This window comes from Capra hircus, chromosome 8 (assembly GCF_001704415.2).
Source record: "Capra hircus breed San Clemente chromosome 8, ASM170441v1, whole genome shotgun sequence".
NCBI lineage: Eukaryota > Metazoa > Chordata > Mammalia > Artiodactyla > Bovidae > Capra > Capra hircus.
Window position 1 is genome coordinate 109,934,948 of NC_030815.1, and position 15,939 is coordinate 109,950,886.

Here is a 15,939-nt window from a genome sequence, read left to right on the forward strand (position 1 = left end):
CTCCATCTCTGTTAATGACTCTTGTATCCCCCAAGCAAAGAACCCTGGAAGATGTCCTCTAATTCTCTTACTTCCCTCTTATTTTAGATGTTTTATCATTAAAGTAGCAAGAAAAGTTGTATCTTGACTGTCTTTTCCTCTCCTGTTATCACTGTCATTTCCTTAGCTCAGGATCTTAGTATCTTTTTCCTGCAACATTGTAATGGCCTTTGAATCACCTATCTCTGATCACTCCCCACCCTCCTTCCCTTTACTCTGCTCAGCCTGATCATGTTATTACTCTTCTCCTTAAGCCTCCAAAAGCACCCCATCACTTGAGTACAGACCCCACACTCCTTAGCCTGACCCTTTATAGTTCTAGCCAGACTCATTTTACCCCCAGTCTCGTGCCCACTGACTGAGACCCATGCAGTCTAGGTTACTCCTCTGTCCCCAGATCCCTCTTGAGTTTGTACATATTAACCATATCTTCTGTTTCAGTCCTACGTATTATTTCAGTTCCAACTTGGATGGTCCCTTCTCTTCAAAGCCTCTCCTGCCCCCAACGGCTGGAGCCTTCCTTTTGGGCCTCCCCCGCCGGTTGTGTGTCATAGTAGCGCAGGCCCCACTGCTGTAGAATCAGGCTTCCTTCTCCTGTGCACGCCCCGCAGCACCTGGCATGAGCACAACTGAATGACGGTGAAATTAACTCCCTAACACATCTACAGATACAGGAATTTATTGTCAGTCACAGTCTCCACAGGATGACAGCAGTCCCGTGGATGCCAGTCGGTGTTACCTGCAGTAGCAGTTTTCCAGTGGGAATGGATTTCAAGTTATCCAGGCTCCACTCCTATTCTTGGCTTCACCAGTTAAAAGCTGTGTGATTTGTGTGTGTGTGTGAGATTTGTGTGTCTGTGTATGTGTGTGATTTGTGTGTGTGTGGGTGTGTGTGTGTGTGGCCCTGCTGCGTGGCTTTTTTCGTCTCACGGGGTCTTAGTTCCCCAACCAGGGATTGAACCTGGGCCTTGGAAGTGAAAGCACAGAATCCTGACCACTGGACCAGCCGAGGATTCCCAGCGCTGTGTGATTTTGAGCGAGTGTCTTGATTTTTAAGCCTCTTTTTTTAAAAACCATTTGCAAAATGCAGAGTCAAGTAATCTCGGCATGAACACATTAAGCACTGGAGCTCGATGCAGACCCTAGGAGCTCTTTTGTGGGTGGGAAGTGGGGTACAGTGTGCTGCCCAGCGTGGGCCCCAGTCCGCTTGAGCTGGCAGGCAGCGAGCTGGCCACGCCTCTGCTGACCTGTGCCCTCTCTCCCCACTGTGCAGATCCTGACAGCCTCGCTCCTGACATACCCTGTGCTCAGGACCCTCAGCCTGCAGCTCCTTTCCGTTGTCACTGGCAGCTATGTGTCCGGCACGTACTCCATTGTTTTTGTCAACTGCCCCAACGAGCAGATTGCCAGAGATATCGCCAGGTACGGGGAAGGGGCTCAGGTACTGCCCCAGGGGGCTCAGGAGCCACAGGAGGCTCCAGAGGGGCCACTTGGGGACTCTTCCTTTGCTCTTGACAACCCATCTGTGCGGTGCTGAACTGCGCAGCTGTCTCACTGGGGCGGTTGGAGAGGCACGCGTGAATGACACTTGGATGGATCTGTTTCTGGGCCTGAAAATGTTGAGTGGTGCCTGGGGGCAGATAAGGGACCTGAGACCGGGAGAGCGAGGCGCCTTGCTCAGATGGAAGCCTGCAGGTTGAGCATTTAACAGTTCTAACTTCTGACCCAGCTCTCTCCATTTTTGGAGGTACTTTTTGCTCAGTCCCAGAGACGTGGACCATGACAGCGGGAGGAGGAGGAGACCGATTCCAGGTGTTTGGCGAATTACTGAAAGCAGGGGTGGAGAGAGCAGGGGAACAGAGCTGGAACCTTGGCTCCATCTCTTGCTGACTGTGTGACCTCGGGCAAGCTGCTCCTCTTCTCTAAACCTTAGTTTTTGAATTATCCTTCTTGAGAGGATTAAATGATGTGATATCTGTTCAGCCCTTACTCCAGGAACTCGAATGTAACAGGTGCCCAGTAAAGGTTGTATCTGATTTCCACCCCTCCCCCTCCTCTTGCTTTTCTGGCTGCACCCTGCAGCCTGCGGCATATTGGTTCCCGGAGTGGGGGGGTTGAGCCCAGAGCCAGGGCAGTGAGTCAGTCCTGACCACTGAGCTGCTGGGGAAGTTGCCCCTCCTTTATAGCTGCCGCTCCGAAGAGGGTTAGTGGGGCTGAGGGCTAATAGGCTTGACTCCCAGCTCCTCTTCTTGCCCTGCAATTCTGCGTTCTTGAAGTTTGGTGTAGTCACACTGTTTTATGCGTTGAATCTGGTCTTTGGGGGCACACAGCTTCCAAACTGATGGTCACAGGTTAACTTTGATTTGATTACATCTTTCCTGCCCCTAACCAGCATGTCTGTTTTTTTTCCTTATTAACGTTGCATTTGGAGAACAGCTTTTGTCTGAATGAACATGTGATTACTCCAGAAATAGGACCTCAGCTTTGAGCAGCTAGGAATTGAAATCCCTTCTGTGCTTCTGGTATACGCAGGGCCTGTGCTGAACTCACTGGACCCCTGGACTAGCCACTCTGGGTCCTGTCAGGAGCAACTTCAGGTGACATCTGTGAGGTGCTGGGTATTGGGAGGAAAAGGGCTCTAAGGCGTGGATTCTAAATAGTGGAAAGGCTAGCTGAGGGGAGTGGATCGGTTTCAGCTTGGAGAGAGGTCTCTGCCGTCTTGCATCCAGGGTTGCTGATGAGAAGCAGCAGTGGATCTCATTCCTCAGTAGGTGATGCGTTTTCTCTCTGCTAGTTTTTAGGAGTGTATCTTAACGTTCAGTTGTTAACTTTTTAAACATACTCTCTCTGCTGTCTTTCTGCGTCCTGTTCCTGGAACTTCTGTTAGATAGGGAGATGTTGAATTCGTTTTCTGTGACTGACCTTATAGTTTTCTTTAGACTGAATTCTATAGTTTCCTTTTCAAGATTTCGAATTGTTTTTAGTAACCAAGTGCTTTTGGTTTGTAATTGTCTGTCTTGTTTTATAGATGCAATAATCTTATCTTTCTGCAGATAGTAATTATACTTATCTTTAATTTTTTGTAGCTTTATTGAGATAAAATTGTCATATAACATTGTGTAAGTTTAAGATATATAACATGATCATTTTATATATGTATGTATTGCGAAATGATTATGACAGTAAGGTTAGTTAAAATAGCCATCATCTCGGTTACTTTTTTTGGTGTGGTAAGAACTCTTAAGATCTACTCTTAGCAATTTTTAAGTATACATAATTGTACTTATTTTAAAATCTTGGTTTTGATTGTTCTATTGATTTGTCTTTCTCAAGTAAATTCTTCGTTGTTGAATTGTAGTTTCTCGTGGTGTTTGACTTTCTGCAGATGCTTTCCTCTCTCACCTTCCTGGTGATGCTGACGGGGGAGCGCAGGAGCAGCTGCAGGAGTTGCCCGTAGGCAGCGCTGTTTCACTGCACGTGGGGCAGGCAGGTGGACATTCTGCCGTCTGAATCAGTTCCTAAGAATAGTTTATCGCCTCAAGTATTTTCAGAGGGGTCAAATTTTATAATCTTCAAAATTCTCCAAGTTGCTGGAAGCCAAGTAAACCAGATCACTACCAGTTTTTAAAAGATCCGAAGGCTCTTGCACGAGGCAGCCCCCTTTCACGCGCCCATGCATGTCTCAGCGCTGCCCGTATTCTTCAGGGCTTCCTGCTACTTGCTGGTGCGTGCAGTGTTCTCCTTGCTGTGCTCCGGCGTGGCTAAATAAGTTTTCTCTGCTGTCGCTGGCATGGGGTGTGAAAGGGAGGTTGCAGAGTGTGTTTGTGTGTGTGTGTGTGTAGCCCACCAGCTGGACTGGAAGTCTCAAGTGGAGTCTCCCTTCAGCTGTTCTGTTCACTAATGATTCAACTGGAATAGAAGAAAGGCAAATAGATTTTGTTTCCAGGGTTTATAGGAGAGAGTAAGTAGGTATGTGGTAGGGAGGGCCCCACAGATGTTAGCTGGCAGGTAGCTCAGCTCTGCCTACAGAACTGGTGCGGGAACCAGGCCTTTCGGCTCCAGTCTGGGGCTCGCTCTTCTCAGTGTTCTTTAGAGCTGCCTCTCAGTCTGGTGCAGCTCCGTTCTGGCTCCGGGTAATGTTCTTAGAGCTCTTAGTGACAGACAGCCTCTACACTGGAAACGTCTCTAGCTGGGGCCAGGCCGGAAACCTGAGTGCTGAGCCAGGAGAGCTGGGCGTTGCGTCCTCTTTGCTGGCGACACCACAGATGACCCTAGACACGTCTTCCTTCGCTGGCCGTGGTCTCCTACATAGTGAAGGGGGTCAGGCCCCGTCAGCCTGAGCGAAGTGGGCTGGGGCGGCGGCGTGAAGAATGGCAGCAGTTGGCAGCCCTTGTGCGTCCCAGGTGTTGGGAGGAAGGGGAGTGGAAACTCACTGACCCGAGAAGCTCCGGCCATGCCTGGAGGTGGGAGCCCCTGCTCAGCTCTGGCTGAACATGACCTTGTAGGACTACGGGTCCACAAGGTTCTAAGATTCATTTTTTGGTGAGAAGCTAGGGAACGTGTATTTTTGAATGTAAAGTACCCTAATAGTAAATATTGGTAACAAATCACGATTTTTTTAAAACACACTGAAAGCCAAACCGTGTATCTGGTCCATGAGCCTCCAGTCTGGGGCTTTGCCATTTCTGGAGGCCCTCGAAGGCCTGTCTTCCGCTTTACTCAGACAAGCATGGGGGCTTGAGCTCCTGCTCTGTGACTCTCCGCTGGACTTCGGTGTTTGTTTTATCCATCAGCTTGTACATTTGTTTTCTCTCTCTGGTGTTTTTTTTTCCCTTTTTTGCCACAGGGGCATTTTGAATAACAGTCCTCCAGAACTTTACAGTCTTTTTCCCAAGTACAAGTTGCTGTGATTAGTCACCGAGGAGTTCACACTGCCAAAGAGATTGGAGGCCTGTGAAGCAATGGATTAATTTTTTTTCTAAAGGTTTAACTCATTCCCTGTGTTTGCATGCCACTTTCAGAACCAGTGAAATGTGATTTCTCAGCAGATGACTTGATTGAGTGAGCAAGACTTGTAGCAGTTGCTTAAACAAATTTGGGCCGTGTGCCTCTCCTTAGAGTCAGGGATTTATTTACCACCTGGAACTTTCCAAGGGCATGGGGGTGGTGATAATACCACATTAATGTGGAGCCTTAAATAGAACACTGTTCAGCCGGGAACTTGGGAGAAGAGAAAGTAGGTCAGTTCTCTTGGCAGCGGTCAAGGAAAGGAGGGCTCAGGGCTCAGGGCTCAGGGCTCAGACGCATTGTATTTGGCAGGGCCCACACACTTCAGGGAACTGAGACGGGCCTCCGTGGCTGACGGCAGACCTGCGGCGGGTTTGTCCGGCCTGCCTGATCCCCAGAGCTTAGGGTTTGAGCCCTGGGGCCACTTCCCTCGCCGGCGATGCGGTGGTGCTTGTTCCTGTGACATGTGCACTCGTTCAGGCACACTGTATCGTGTTCGCCAGGGCCCTGCACAGGGATCAGACCATCAGAGCAAGAGTGCCAGTCTGCAGTCTGTCAAAAAATAAAACGACCCAGTGCTTAGAGGTCTGCAGAGGTGGTGACGGTGCTCCTAGGACTGTGGTAGGAAGCATCACAAAAATGGAAAGTGTAAAGAGCCTGTGTTGGCCAGTCACAGGACAGGATGCCTTTTTTGCTTTTCCTTCGAGTTGTGTCAATTCCATGTGGTCGTCAGACACTTCTGATCTGTAGATCTCATGTGAAAGCCTAGTGCATATCCAAGAGAGAAGAGGAAAAGAAGCTGACATAATAAAAGGAGTATTTGGTGGTGAAGAGGATTGGAACCCATCAGCTGAACCATTCCTCTGGTTGTACAGCAGGAGAGTCAAGTTGAGTGAGGCGGTCATGCCTGTCGTGGATAGGTGCTCAAATACTGATTTCTGGGATGGAAGAAGGCGCTTGCATAAGGTCACACAGCCATCCTGCTGCAGGGCCGGGTTGGAATCCGGGTCTTTTTGTTCTCCTTCCAGTGCTAAAAGATTCCCTTTCCCCAAGCTGACTGGGCCTGTCCTTGAAACAGCCTTTGCATAGCTGCTTCCCTACTTCTCCCACTCAGGGAAGGACTTATAAACAATTCTGTCTGCAGAGGGTCTGTGCATGGGAGTTATGGAGCGTATTGGTTTGACTTGGGAGGGGCACTCTAAACGGTTATCTGTTGAGACTTCCTGTACCCTGTTCCATCTCTTCAGATGCTGGACACTTGCCCCAGTGACTGGCATGCTCTCTCTTTGCTTTAGGGCTATCCTGGATAAGAAGCTGGCTGCCTCTGTGAACATCCTGCCTAAGGCCTCCTCGCTGTGAGTTCTGCTCTGGCCAGTGGAGGGGTGTGAGAGTGCTCCGTCAGGTCCTGCCTGGTGGAAATTGGGGCACTGAACTAATTTTTGTACACCCATGCAGTCGTGTACGACTCTTTGCAACCCCACGGACTGTAGCCTACCAGGCTCCTCCCTCCATGGGATTCTCCAGGCAAGAGTACTGGAGTGGGTGCCATGAACCTGTAAAGGAACAACTCAAAGGCATTTACTTAATCAGTACTTCACTGTCAATCTGTATTCAGAGGAAGTCAGCCAGTGGGTTTATGCCATTCAACCATAGCAAAAACAGGCTATGGTTAGGGAAGGCAGAAAAAAGATCTACAGTTTAGGAACAGTGAGCCTTGTTTCCTGATTCTTTGTTTAAATCAGTCCGTCAATTAGCTTGCTGTTAGCAAAGAAGTCATACTGGGTAAGCCAGTCTGAGTAAGCCAGCTAAGGATCTCAGAGATTATAATTCCTGTTGCTTTTGGATTCTCTGAGAAACTCAGAGTTTGGGCTGTTTCTGTGTGTTGTCTGCCTTTCATTTGGTTGGCTCCTTTACTTAAGCCAGGCCCACACCATTTCCTTCATCAAAATGTGTCACCATGGGTGGGGGGCAGGAGAGGTTCAGGAGGGAAGGAGGGGACATGAAATGCCCATTTACGCTGATGTTTGGCAGAAACCAGCACAATACTGTAAAGCAGTTATCCTCCAATTAAGAGTAAATAAAGTGATGAAAAACGGCATCTCAGCATCCCAGCACTACCCATGCAGGACTTCTCACCTCCTTCCTGCCCTGATGAGAGAGGGAGCGATGGCTGCTCTGCAGCTGAGAACAGACGTGCTGGAGCAGGAAGCTGCCCCTGCCCAGCAGGACACACCGCGGTGCGCCCGTTGCCTGGCGCCGGGGCTCCCAGGCCTGGCCGTACTTCAGATGCCTGAGCCCCATCCTGGATCTGTTTAGTCTCCCTGAGGATGGGGCTTGAGTCTCTGCATTTTTAAGAGGTCGTGTTAAGTGATTGACATAAAGCCAGTCCGGGAGCTAGTGCTGGGAAGCTAGACTGGAATTTACGCCTGCCGCTTGCCTCATGTTCGTCCTTCCTTGTGATTCACGCTTTCACCACAGCTCTGTGGGGTGAGGCCAGGGGCCTGAGCCATCTTAGACTCGCTCTGGGTCAGCACAGATATTCTCAGGCCAAATTTCTCTCCCTGCCATGATGGTGATCTCCTGCTCTTTTTCTGAACATTGTCAGTGACTCTGTTTTGAACTTTCAGACCTGCTTCCGTATTTTATAAGGCTCACTTCTTCGGTGAATAAGTCCTGTGCTCTTCTATTGATCGCTCGGTGGGCACTCAGCTTTGAGAGTCAGTGATACAAGTAGCACCAGCCCAGAGGATGGGGAGGTGCACGGAAGCCAGCAGTTTGGGGGGAGCACTGAACGAGCTGGGGACGCCCGCTTTGGAGAGGAACATATGGGAGTTTCTGCAGGGCTGTCACGTGGAAGTTGGGGAAGACAGTAGGGTGGCAAATGTCGGCACACCGTAAGAGAAACCAGCTCATGTGAAAACCGTTAAAGTAGATGGACTTCAAGAGACAGTGAGCCTCTTACTTCCAGGAAAGTTAAGTCAGGTGCTAGAAGCATGCATTAGAATGTTTAGACTAGATGACCTGTAGGGCCTTGGCCAACTCCAGGCTTTTTCATATGAGCTTGGAAAGATTTTAAAGTTTCCACTTCAGCAAGTCAGCAAATTGGGCCAGGTTTATTTCACTGAGCTCGTCTTGTCAGTGGACTTCCTGGTAATTCAGCTGGTAAAGAATCCACCTGCAATGTAGAAGACCCTGGTTCGATTCCTGGATTGGGAAGGTCCCCTGGAGGAGGGCATGGCAGCCCACTCCAGTATTCTTGCCTGGAGAATCCCCATGGACAGAGGAGCCTGGTGGGCTACAGTCCATGGGGTCACAAAGAGTCAGACACGACTGAGTGACTAAGCATAGCACATCTTGTAAGCATGATACTTCTTTTTTTTGTTCTTTTCTCCAGATACTATTGGAATGGAGAAATAGAAGAAGCAACTGAGGTCCTGTTGGTGAGTGAAGCTGGAGGGATGGGGCCTTAATCGGGAAAGAGTGAGAGCAAAGTTCCAATTAAATGTTAGCAAAGATCAACTGACTGAGGCTCTTGCCCCACACAAGATGCCCTATGTCCATTTGTAAGTTAGTGACTGGGCCTGGGGACCTGGAGGAGTGCTGTTTCCTAAAAAGCCAGAGGAATAAAGGGCTGTGGAGCTGGAGCTGAGATCCTAAACCAGTGATTTGTTGTGTTTTTTTTACAGTTAATAAAGACAAAGACTTCCAAGATCCATATGCTCTCCAGCTACATCAGGTAATAGCGCCATCTCCTCCTGGCCAGGGACCTGTAGGTAACTAAGTGCATGAGCGTGAGCCTAGTCACCAGCCTCCCGTGTGATCTTGGCTATGACCCTGTCCCATAGACTCTCTATCTATAAAATGAGGTATTGGGCTTTTTTTTAATTAGTTTATTTTTTAAATATTTATTTGTCTGCACCAGGGCTTCCCTGACACCTCAGTTAGTAAAGAATACGCCTGTGACACGGTTCAACTCCTGGTCGGGAAGATCCGCTGGAGGAGGGATAGGCTGCCCACTCCAGTATTCTTGGGCTTCCCTGGTGGCTCAGCTGGTAAAGAATCCGCCTGCAGTGTGGGAGACCTGGGTTTGATCCCTGGGTTGGGACGATCCCCTGCAGAAGGGAAAGGCTACCCACACCAGTATTCTGGCCTGGAGAATTCCGTGGACTGTATAGTCCACGGGGTCACAGAGTCGGACACGACTGAGTGACTTTGATTCACTTCGCCAGGTCTTCATTGCAGCATGCGGAATCTTCAGCTGAGGCCTGTGAGGTCTAGCTCCCTGACCAGGGATGGAAACCAGGTTCCCTGTATTCGAAGCGCAGAGTCTTAGCCACTGGACCACCAGGAAATTTCCTGTAAAATGAGTTCCTAGTTTCAAACCACTGGTTCTCAAAATTTTGGTCTCAGGATCCCTTTACACTTTTAAAAATTATTGAGGACCCAAAAGAGCGTCACTTATGTGAGTTCTATCAAAGTTTACTGTATTAGAAGTTAAAGCTGAGAAATTTTTAAGATACATATTTTTAGTTCATTGAAAATAACAGTAATAGAATAATAACCTATGAACAGAAGTAAATACAGGCATACCTTGGAGATATTGCATGTTTGGTTCCAGACCACCACAGTGAAGCGAGTGATTTCACTTCTTGATTTCCCAGTGCATATGAAGTTATATGTTTACCCTAGATTGCAGTATAAGTGTGCTAACAATACCATTATGTCTAAAGAAAATAAAGTATGTACCTTAATTTAAAAATACAAAACAAAAAACCGTTCTGGTAACATCAAAGATCACCGATGTCAGATCACCATAAGAAATATAATAATCATGAAAAAGTTTGGAATTTTGCAAGAATTAGCAAAACATGACGCAGAAAAATAAACTGAGCAAAGGAGGTGTCAGTAGACTTGTTCAGTGTGGGGTTGCCACAAACCATCAGTTTTTAAAAAATGCAGTATCTGCAGTGAAGTGTAGTGCAGTGAAACAGCATGCTGGTGATGCCTTCTCATGGGAAGTAACCATGTTTTCCAAAAATAAAAAAACTGCGAAGAATGGCATCTTTCTACATTTTTGCAAAATCTGGCTTAATAAGAGAGCTGGATCTCCTCAAAAGCATCTCTTAAGTACTAAGACACTTTCAAGTTCATGGTGGTATATTCAAATTTTCCAAACTTCTGATTTTTGCTTAAAAACATGAATTTATTCTTATTTACAGTGTTCATGGGGTCGCAAAGAGTTGGACAGGACTGAGCGACTGGACTGGACACTGCACAGTGTCATGCCATGTGTGGTCTCTGCTGTGCAGCAGAGTGGCTCAGCTATACACGTGTATCTTCTTTTCCGTGTTCTTTCCCATCATGGTTTATCACCAGATACTGGATAGAGCTCCCTGCACCGCACAGCAGGGCCTTGCGGTTTGCCCATCCTGTGGAAATAGTTTACATCTGCTAATCCCAGACTCCCAACGCTTCCCTCCCCTGCCCCCAAAACACGAATTTTTTTAAATGAATTCTTTGATTGGCAATAAACGATGTAAATTGTCTTCATTTGAGTGATGGGCCAAATGTTTGTTCATATTTGAGAAAATGTGTACCTAATACTCAATCCTGAGTCACCTTAATTTGTGAAATTGACAGACAAATGATGGTTACTCAAGTTGGAAAGTAAAAATGGTGTACTGTGGGGAAAAGGTCTAGTTTAGCTTGTGACTCAAATCAGACAAGTTTAAGACAACACTGAGCTCAGGTACGATAGCAGAAGCACTTTATGTGTACCTCCCATTTTGTCACACAGAATATTAAAACGACACTCAAGAGTCAAACTTTAATAAAAATAGTAATTTCTGCCACATTATCAGAAATGTTCTTAGATGAATTTGACTTTTAAAAAAATGCATGAAAAAAGAAGTGCACACGTGTCTGCGACGGTGAAGAAGACAGTGGCGGCCAGAGCAGTGTGGGGCCGCTGTCCTGAGCGTGCTCAGGGGTGGCCAGTTTCACCCATCACTGCTTTTGCACCATCAGTGCAAACGTCAACGTAGTGGAAGGATAAATAACAACATTGTTGTGAAAATAGTTTTGGCCTCTTGGACCTCCTGAAAGAGCCTTGAAAGTTCCCCAGGGGTCAGAGGACTCCACTTGGAGAACCACTGGTCTAGGTCTCCATGAAATAGGAAATTCATTCTTCTCAGGCGCTGGATAAAATTACACGGCCTGCTCCTCCTGTTCCAGCAACTGTGCGTGCACATGTTGTGATTTAGTAAGCAGCCTCTCGTGAGAGCTTTTCAGCGCCTGAAGTCAGGAGAGCAGAGGACTGCTTCCCCCGGCTCGACAGTGGGGACCGAGGCCCAGTGTCTTCCGCTTTTCCAGTTTGCAAAGTGAAGACAGCACGTGTGCTCAGGACTGGGTGAGAGAGACGGGCAGAAGGGAGAGACGGCTGTGGGTTTGGACGGTCACGGAAGATCCCTGAGGAGAGGTCGCTGGTTGCAGTGAGCCTTGAGGAGAAGAGAGGCTTTCGATTTAGCAGCAGCAGTAGGGAGGAGAATAGAGGTGCAGGGGCAGGCACAGCGATGAGTGAAGGGTAGCGCTAAAGACAGCAGCTGACAGTTGCCGAGCACACACAGCGCCGTCAGTGCGGCAGCTAAGCGCCGTGCATACCTTGCTCACTGAATCCTCAGCAGTCCAGTACTGTTTTCACCTTCCTTTTTTTGCGGGGGCTTCAGCGAAATGAAGAGATACGTCCATGCTTACATGGCTAGTAAGTGGCGGACTTAGAATTTGAACCCATGCTTGTGAGACTCTAATGCCATCTGGCCTAATTTATACTTGGTAACAGATGGGCATAGGCTTAGGAGTGGTGGGCTGTGGGGCCGGACAGGTGGGCTGCAGGCCGACTGTGGAGGGCCTCAAGGGAGGCCGGCCAGTTGGGGTTTATGGCATAGGCTTATATGCCACTCACAGGCCTCTGCTTTCCTTCCAAAGGTTGGTGCATCCTTTTGAAATCCCAGAGCTCTTCAGTCTTCCCATGGACCAAGGAGATGTGCACTACTTAAGGTGGCTGGAGGAGGGCATGGAGCAGGAGTGAGGGGGGCTCTCGTGCCTCCTGCCGCGTGCCCCAAAGAGCTGTCATTATCTGTTCTCCGGCTGAAGGGCGGCTTCTGTCTGCCTCCTCGCATCTCTGGATTCCATGCTTTTCTCAGCACAGAGGAGCTAAGTAACTTGTGGAAGGTGAAGGTCCTAGACCCCTGAGGCTGGAAGAGGATGCTGGGCCAGTCAGGCCAAGCACGGACCCGGTGGAACGTGCCTCTGCGTGCCTCACACGTAAAGGTGGCCAGGAGTGGCAAGGTCACAGTGAGGGTGAGGCTGGTCTTCTGTGTTCAGTGAGCCTAACCTGAGTGCCGCGGATGTTATTACTACTGCTTCTGATTAGGAATGACCTGGCGACCTGTCACTCAGAAGTGTGTGGGGGTGAAGGTCACCTAGGGGAGCTGGAAGCACTCTATCCAGAAGGATGAATCGCTAATGGTGGAATGTCAAGGACAAGCAGGATTATTTCCTCTAGCTGGAGGTGGTGTTGGTTATTGCTGAGTCCTGAGGAAGTGGGCCTGGGAAAGGGCTTCATGAATGCAGGTAGGACTGGGGAGGGGGGTGCTTAGACACAGTCTCAAGGATTGAGAGTTGGTCTTGACTCTTTCCTAGCCCGAAGGTGGCAGACCTCAGTAAGCTGTGGTCCCTTGCTTAGCAGAGACATGGATTCTGAGCCCACCACACTGACCTTCCCATGTGAGCACGGAAACCGAGCATCCTAAAGTGGGAAGAACCCGGGAGAGCTGCTGGATCAGAACCTGAGGGGTTCACAGGAAGGACCCTGCTGCTGCTAAGTCATTTTAGTCATGTCAGACTGTGTGTGACCCCATAGACAGCAGCCCACCAGGCTCCGCCGTCCCTGGGATTCTCCAGGCAAGAGCACGAGTGGGTTGCCATTTCCTTCTCCAGTGCATGAAAGTAAAAAGTGAAAGTGAAGTCACTGAGTCATGTCCGACTCTCAGCTACCCCATGGACCGCAGCCCACCAGGCTCCGCCGTCCCTGGGATTTCCCGGCAGGAGTGCTGGAGTGGGTGCCACTGCCTTCTCCAGGAGGGACCCTGAGGGCTCCTCATACTTCAGCCAGTGCACCCATGCTTTTATTATTTTTATGTATTGAGCTAAGTTTTTGTTGTTACAAGTTTGTAAACCAGTAGCCTGAGCCAGTCTTATAGATTTTGTAAGGTTCAAGACCCCGAGGCTGGAAGAGGATGCGGGGCCAGTCAGGCCAAGCAAGGACCCAGTGGAATCTATAAAGCCAGTTTTATAGATGACTGAAGGGAACTGAACTGCCCTGAGGTCCAGAAAAGGGGTGGGTCGTGTTACAGAGGGGAGAGCCAAGGCTGCTCATTCCATCGGCTGCGCTCCTAACCCTGCTCCCTGGGGCTGGTGGACCCCCGGGGGGTGAGAGGAGAGCCTGGCCTAGGCCCCCTCACGGCTCTGCTGCAGGGTGACCCCCCTCAGGGCCCTTCGGAGCCTTGCCCCAGCTCACTCTGCCACCTCCACTCTCCTCCCCTGCCTGGACCTCTGGGTGGCTCTGGTGTGCCAGGCTGGTGCCCTGCCTGAGCACCCTCTGCACCCTCTGGAGGAGCGTGGCTGCCCCTCTGCGGGCCTGGCGTCCAGTTGGAGGCAGTCGCCCCTGCCCCGGCGTCCTGTTGCCCCCGTGCATCCTGGCCCGTCTCCTGGATTGTGCGTCGCGCCAGGGGAGGGGCGTGCTGACGGTGACTTGGTCTCCTGTACACAGTTTGGCATATACTTCCCAAAGTGATGTTTCAAGCATTTGAGTAACTAAAGCTTTCTCTACTTTCCACAGTTACCTTCTCATTTACCAGGTTGGCAAAATCCAATTATTTTTCCTTGAACTTCCTTAAAGTGGGATTAATTCCAGAGATTTTCCTGTCTCTGACTGCCATTGGTTCATTTTTTGTGCTGAGTGTGCTTTGAAAACTGTTTTTTGGTGGCCTGCCTTGGCCTCAGTCACAGCTGACTATAGGAAATAACACCAGCTCTCTCTGCAGGTACTGTCCTAGGTCTTAACATTTATCCTTGTAATCCAGGTCACCCTCATTTTGCAGTTGAAACCTTAGATTGGAGAGCAGAGAGGCTTAAAATAAGTATGAAAGCAGGTGTCTGACTCTAAATCTGATGCTCTTACAGTCTCTTTCAAAGAGGCTGGCTATATCTCTCTGTAGGCCAGAGAACCTGCTGTAGCCATCTCTAAGGAAGAGCTGTTTATTCCTAAAACATCCACCTTAACAGTGTGGTGAGTTGGTATGTTGTGTGGTTTCCTTCTCCCCACAGGTCTGGAGGCTGGTGATGATGTCTTCATTCTGTAGATGAGGGAACAGCTTGAGAGGCTTGCCCAGCTCTACCACACTGCCCTCAATGTGCTGTGGGCGCGGGGGCTAGACATCAGGGTTTCCACCCGGGAATTCCTTCCCAGCACTTCTCAGGAAGCATGGTTATGACTCCAGAACCCTGGGAGAATCAATCAGTTGAGGAAATGAGAAGAAGTAAAAAAGTATCCATGAATACTGAAGCTTAAAAGTATAAAGGTGCTACTGGTTTGAAAAAGTAGAGCAAGAGGCGGTTGCTTATACAGAGTTGAGTGTACAGTTACCTAACCAGGACAGGAGTGTAGAAGAGAAGTGGTTTCCATCTCCTTTTGCCGGGATTGTCTAGCCCTGTCCACTGCAAACCCTGAGTTACTCCTGCAAGTGAGAAATGTATACATGCAGTATGCTTTATATAATCCTGTGAGTGGTGTTCTAAGAAATAAGCTTTGGAAGCAAAATAAATTCTTAATTTGGCAATTCTGACACTCGTCTGTACTCTTAACCTTGTTAGGCTATTTGAATGTTAACGTTTGAATACCATCCAATGACGTTCTCTGGTGTTTTCCAGGGTTTAAATATTCCCTAGAGACTGCAGTTCTTTGTAAATACACTAAGTTTCATAATCCTATTTGTTAAAGATTTTTTTTTTTCAGATTTCTGTAATAACAGGAAAAGTATGAAGAATGTTTGACATATTTTAAGAGTAAGTTATGATTTAGGGAATTTGTGAGAATTCTAATTTCTTGCTCCAAAATTCTAAAGGCAGACAGATGTGTGTTGTGAGTTTGTGAGCACTCACCTAAACCACGCAGAAACGGGCACTCTCCAGCCCCGGGAGGACTAGCGACCTCAGAGGGGTCTCCAGGGCTCCTTGCTGTGCAGCCTGGGCTAGAGCCCGAGTCTCTGGGGGCCTAGGGCCACCCGCCTGTCCCTCCACTGAGCTCCGAGACAGCCCCTTGCCCCGCCCTGGCCTCAAGTGCGGTTTGTTCCAAGGGCAGTTGTAAGGTCACCGGAAGCATGGTAGGAAAAAATGGGAACTGTAGTTAACGAGGGCTTCCCTGGTAGGTCAGACAGTAAAGAACTGGCCAGCAATTTTTAAGGTCAGCCATTAACACTCAGGGTTTAACAGGCTACACTAACTTTGGAAATAGAGTTCAGTTAGGCCTGTGGCCTTCACCTGCCTGTAGCTTTTTCCTATTCCCCTCTTTTTCTCTCTCTCCAAACTACCCCTAACTTACAGAAGTTTATGTAAGGTGGTAATCTGTAATGTTTATGAGGTGGTTCCCTCAGCATCTAGGGGGCTGAACACCAGCAGGGATTCTCCCAGGCAGGTGAAGCGGGGGTGGGGGGTGGGGGATGCGGAAAGGGGACTGAAGCGAAGGACCCCGACAGGGCAGGGCCAGGAACTCACTTCAGACTCCTACAGCCGTGTGCCGCCAGCACTTGGTGAAGTTTTACAACGCCTGTACTG

The 15,939-nt window shown here is 48.9% G+C and overlaps 1 protein-coding gene across 5 annotated transcripts in view; it reads left to right on the top strand.

Moving 5' to 3' along the window:
- Positions 1-12,987, top strand: part of LOC102182036 (protein CutA homolog) — a 19,586-nt gene extending 6,599 nt beyond the window's left edge. For 2 of the 5 annotated variants that reach the window (XR_001918485.1, XM_005684359.3), the window contains exons 2-6: positions 1,313-1,461; positions 6,342-6,401; positions 8,441-8,486; positions 8,733-8,782; positions 10,266-10,681. Coding sequence is in view for 3 of the 5 variants with exons in the window: in XM_005684359.3 (XP_005684416.2) it covers positions 1,313-1,461; positions 6,342-6,401; positions 8,441-8,486; positions 8,733-8,782; positions 10,266-10,554 (594 nt within the window). In the remaining 2 variants the exon portion in view is untranslated. Of the gene's footprint in view, positions 1-1,312; positions 1,462-6,341; positions 6,402-8,440; positions 8,487-8,732; positions 8,783-10,265; positions 10,682-12,030 lie in introns of those variants that run through there. The other 3 variants (XM_005684361.3, XM_005684360.3, XR_310249.3) reach the window with 3 other exon arrangements.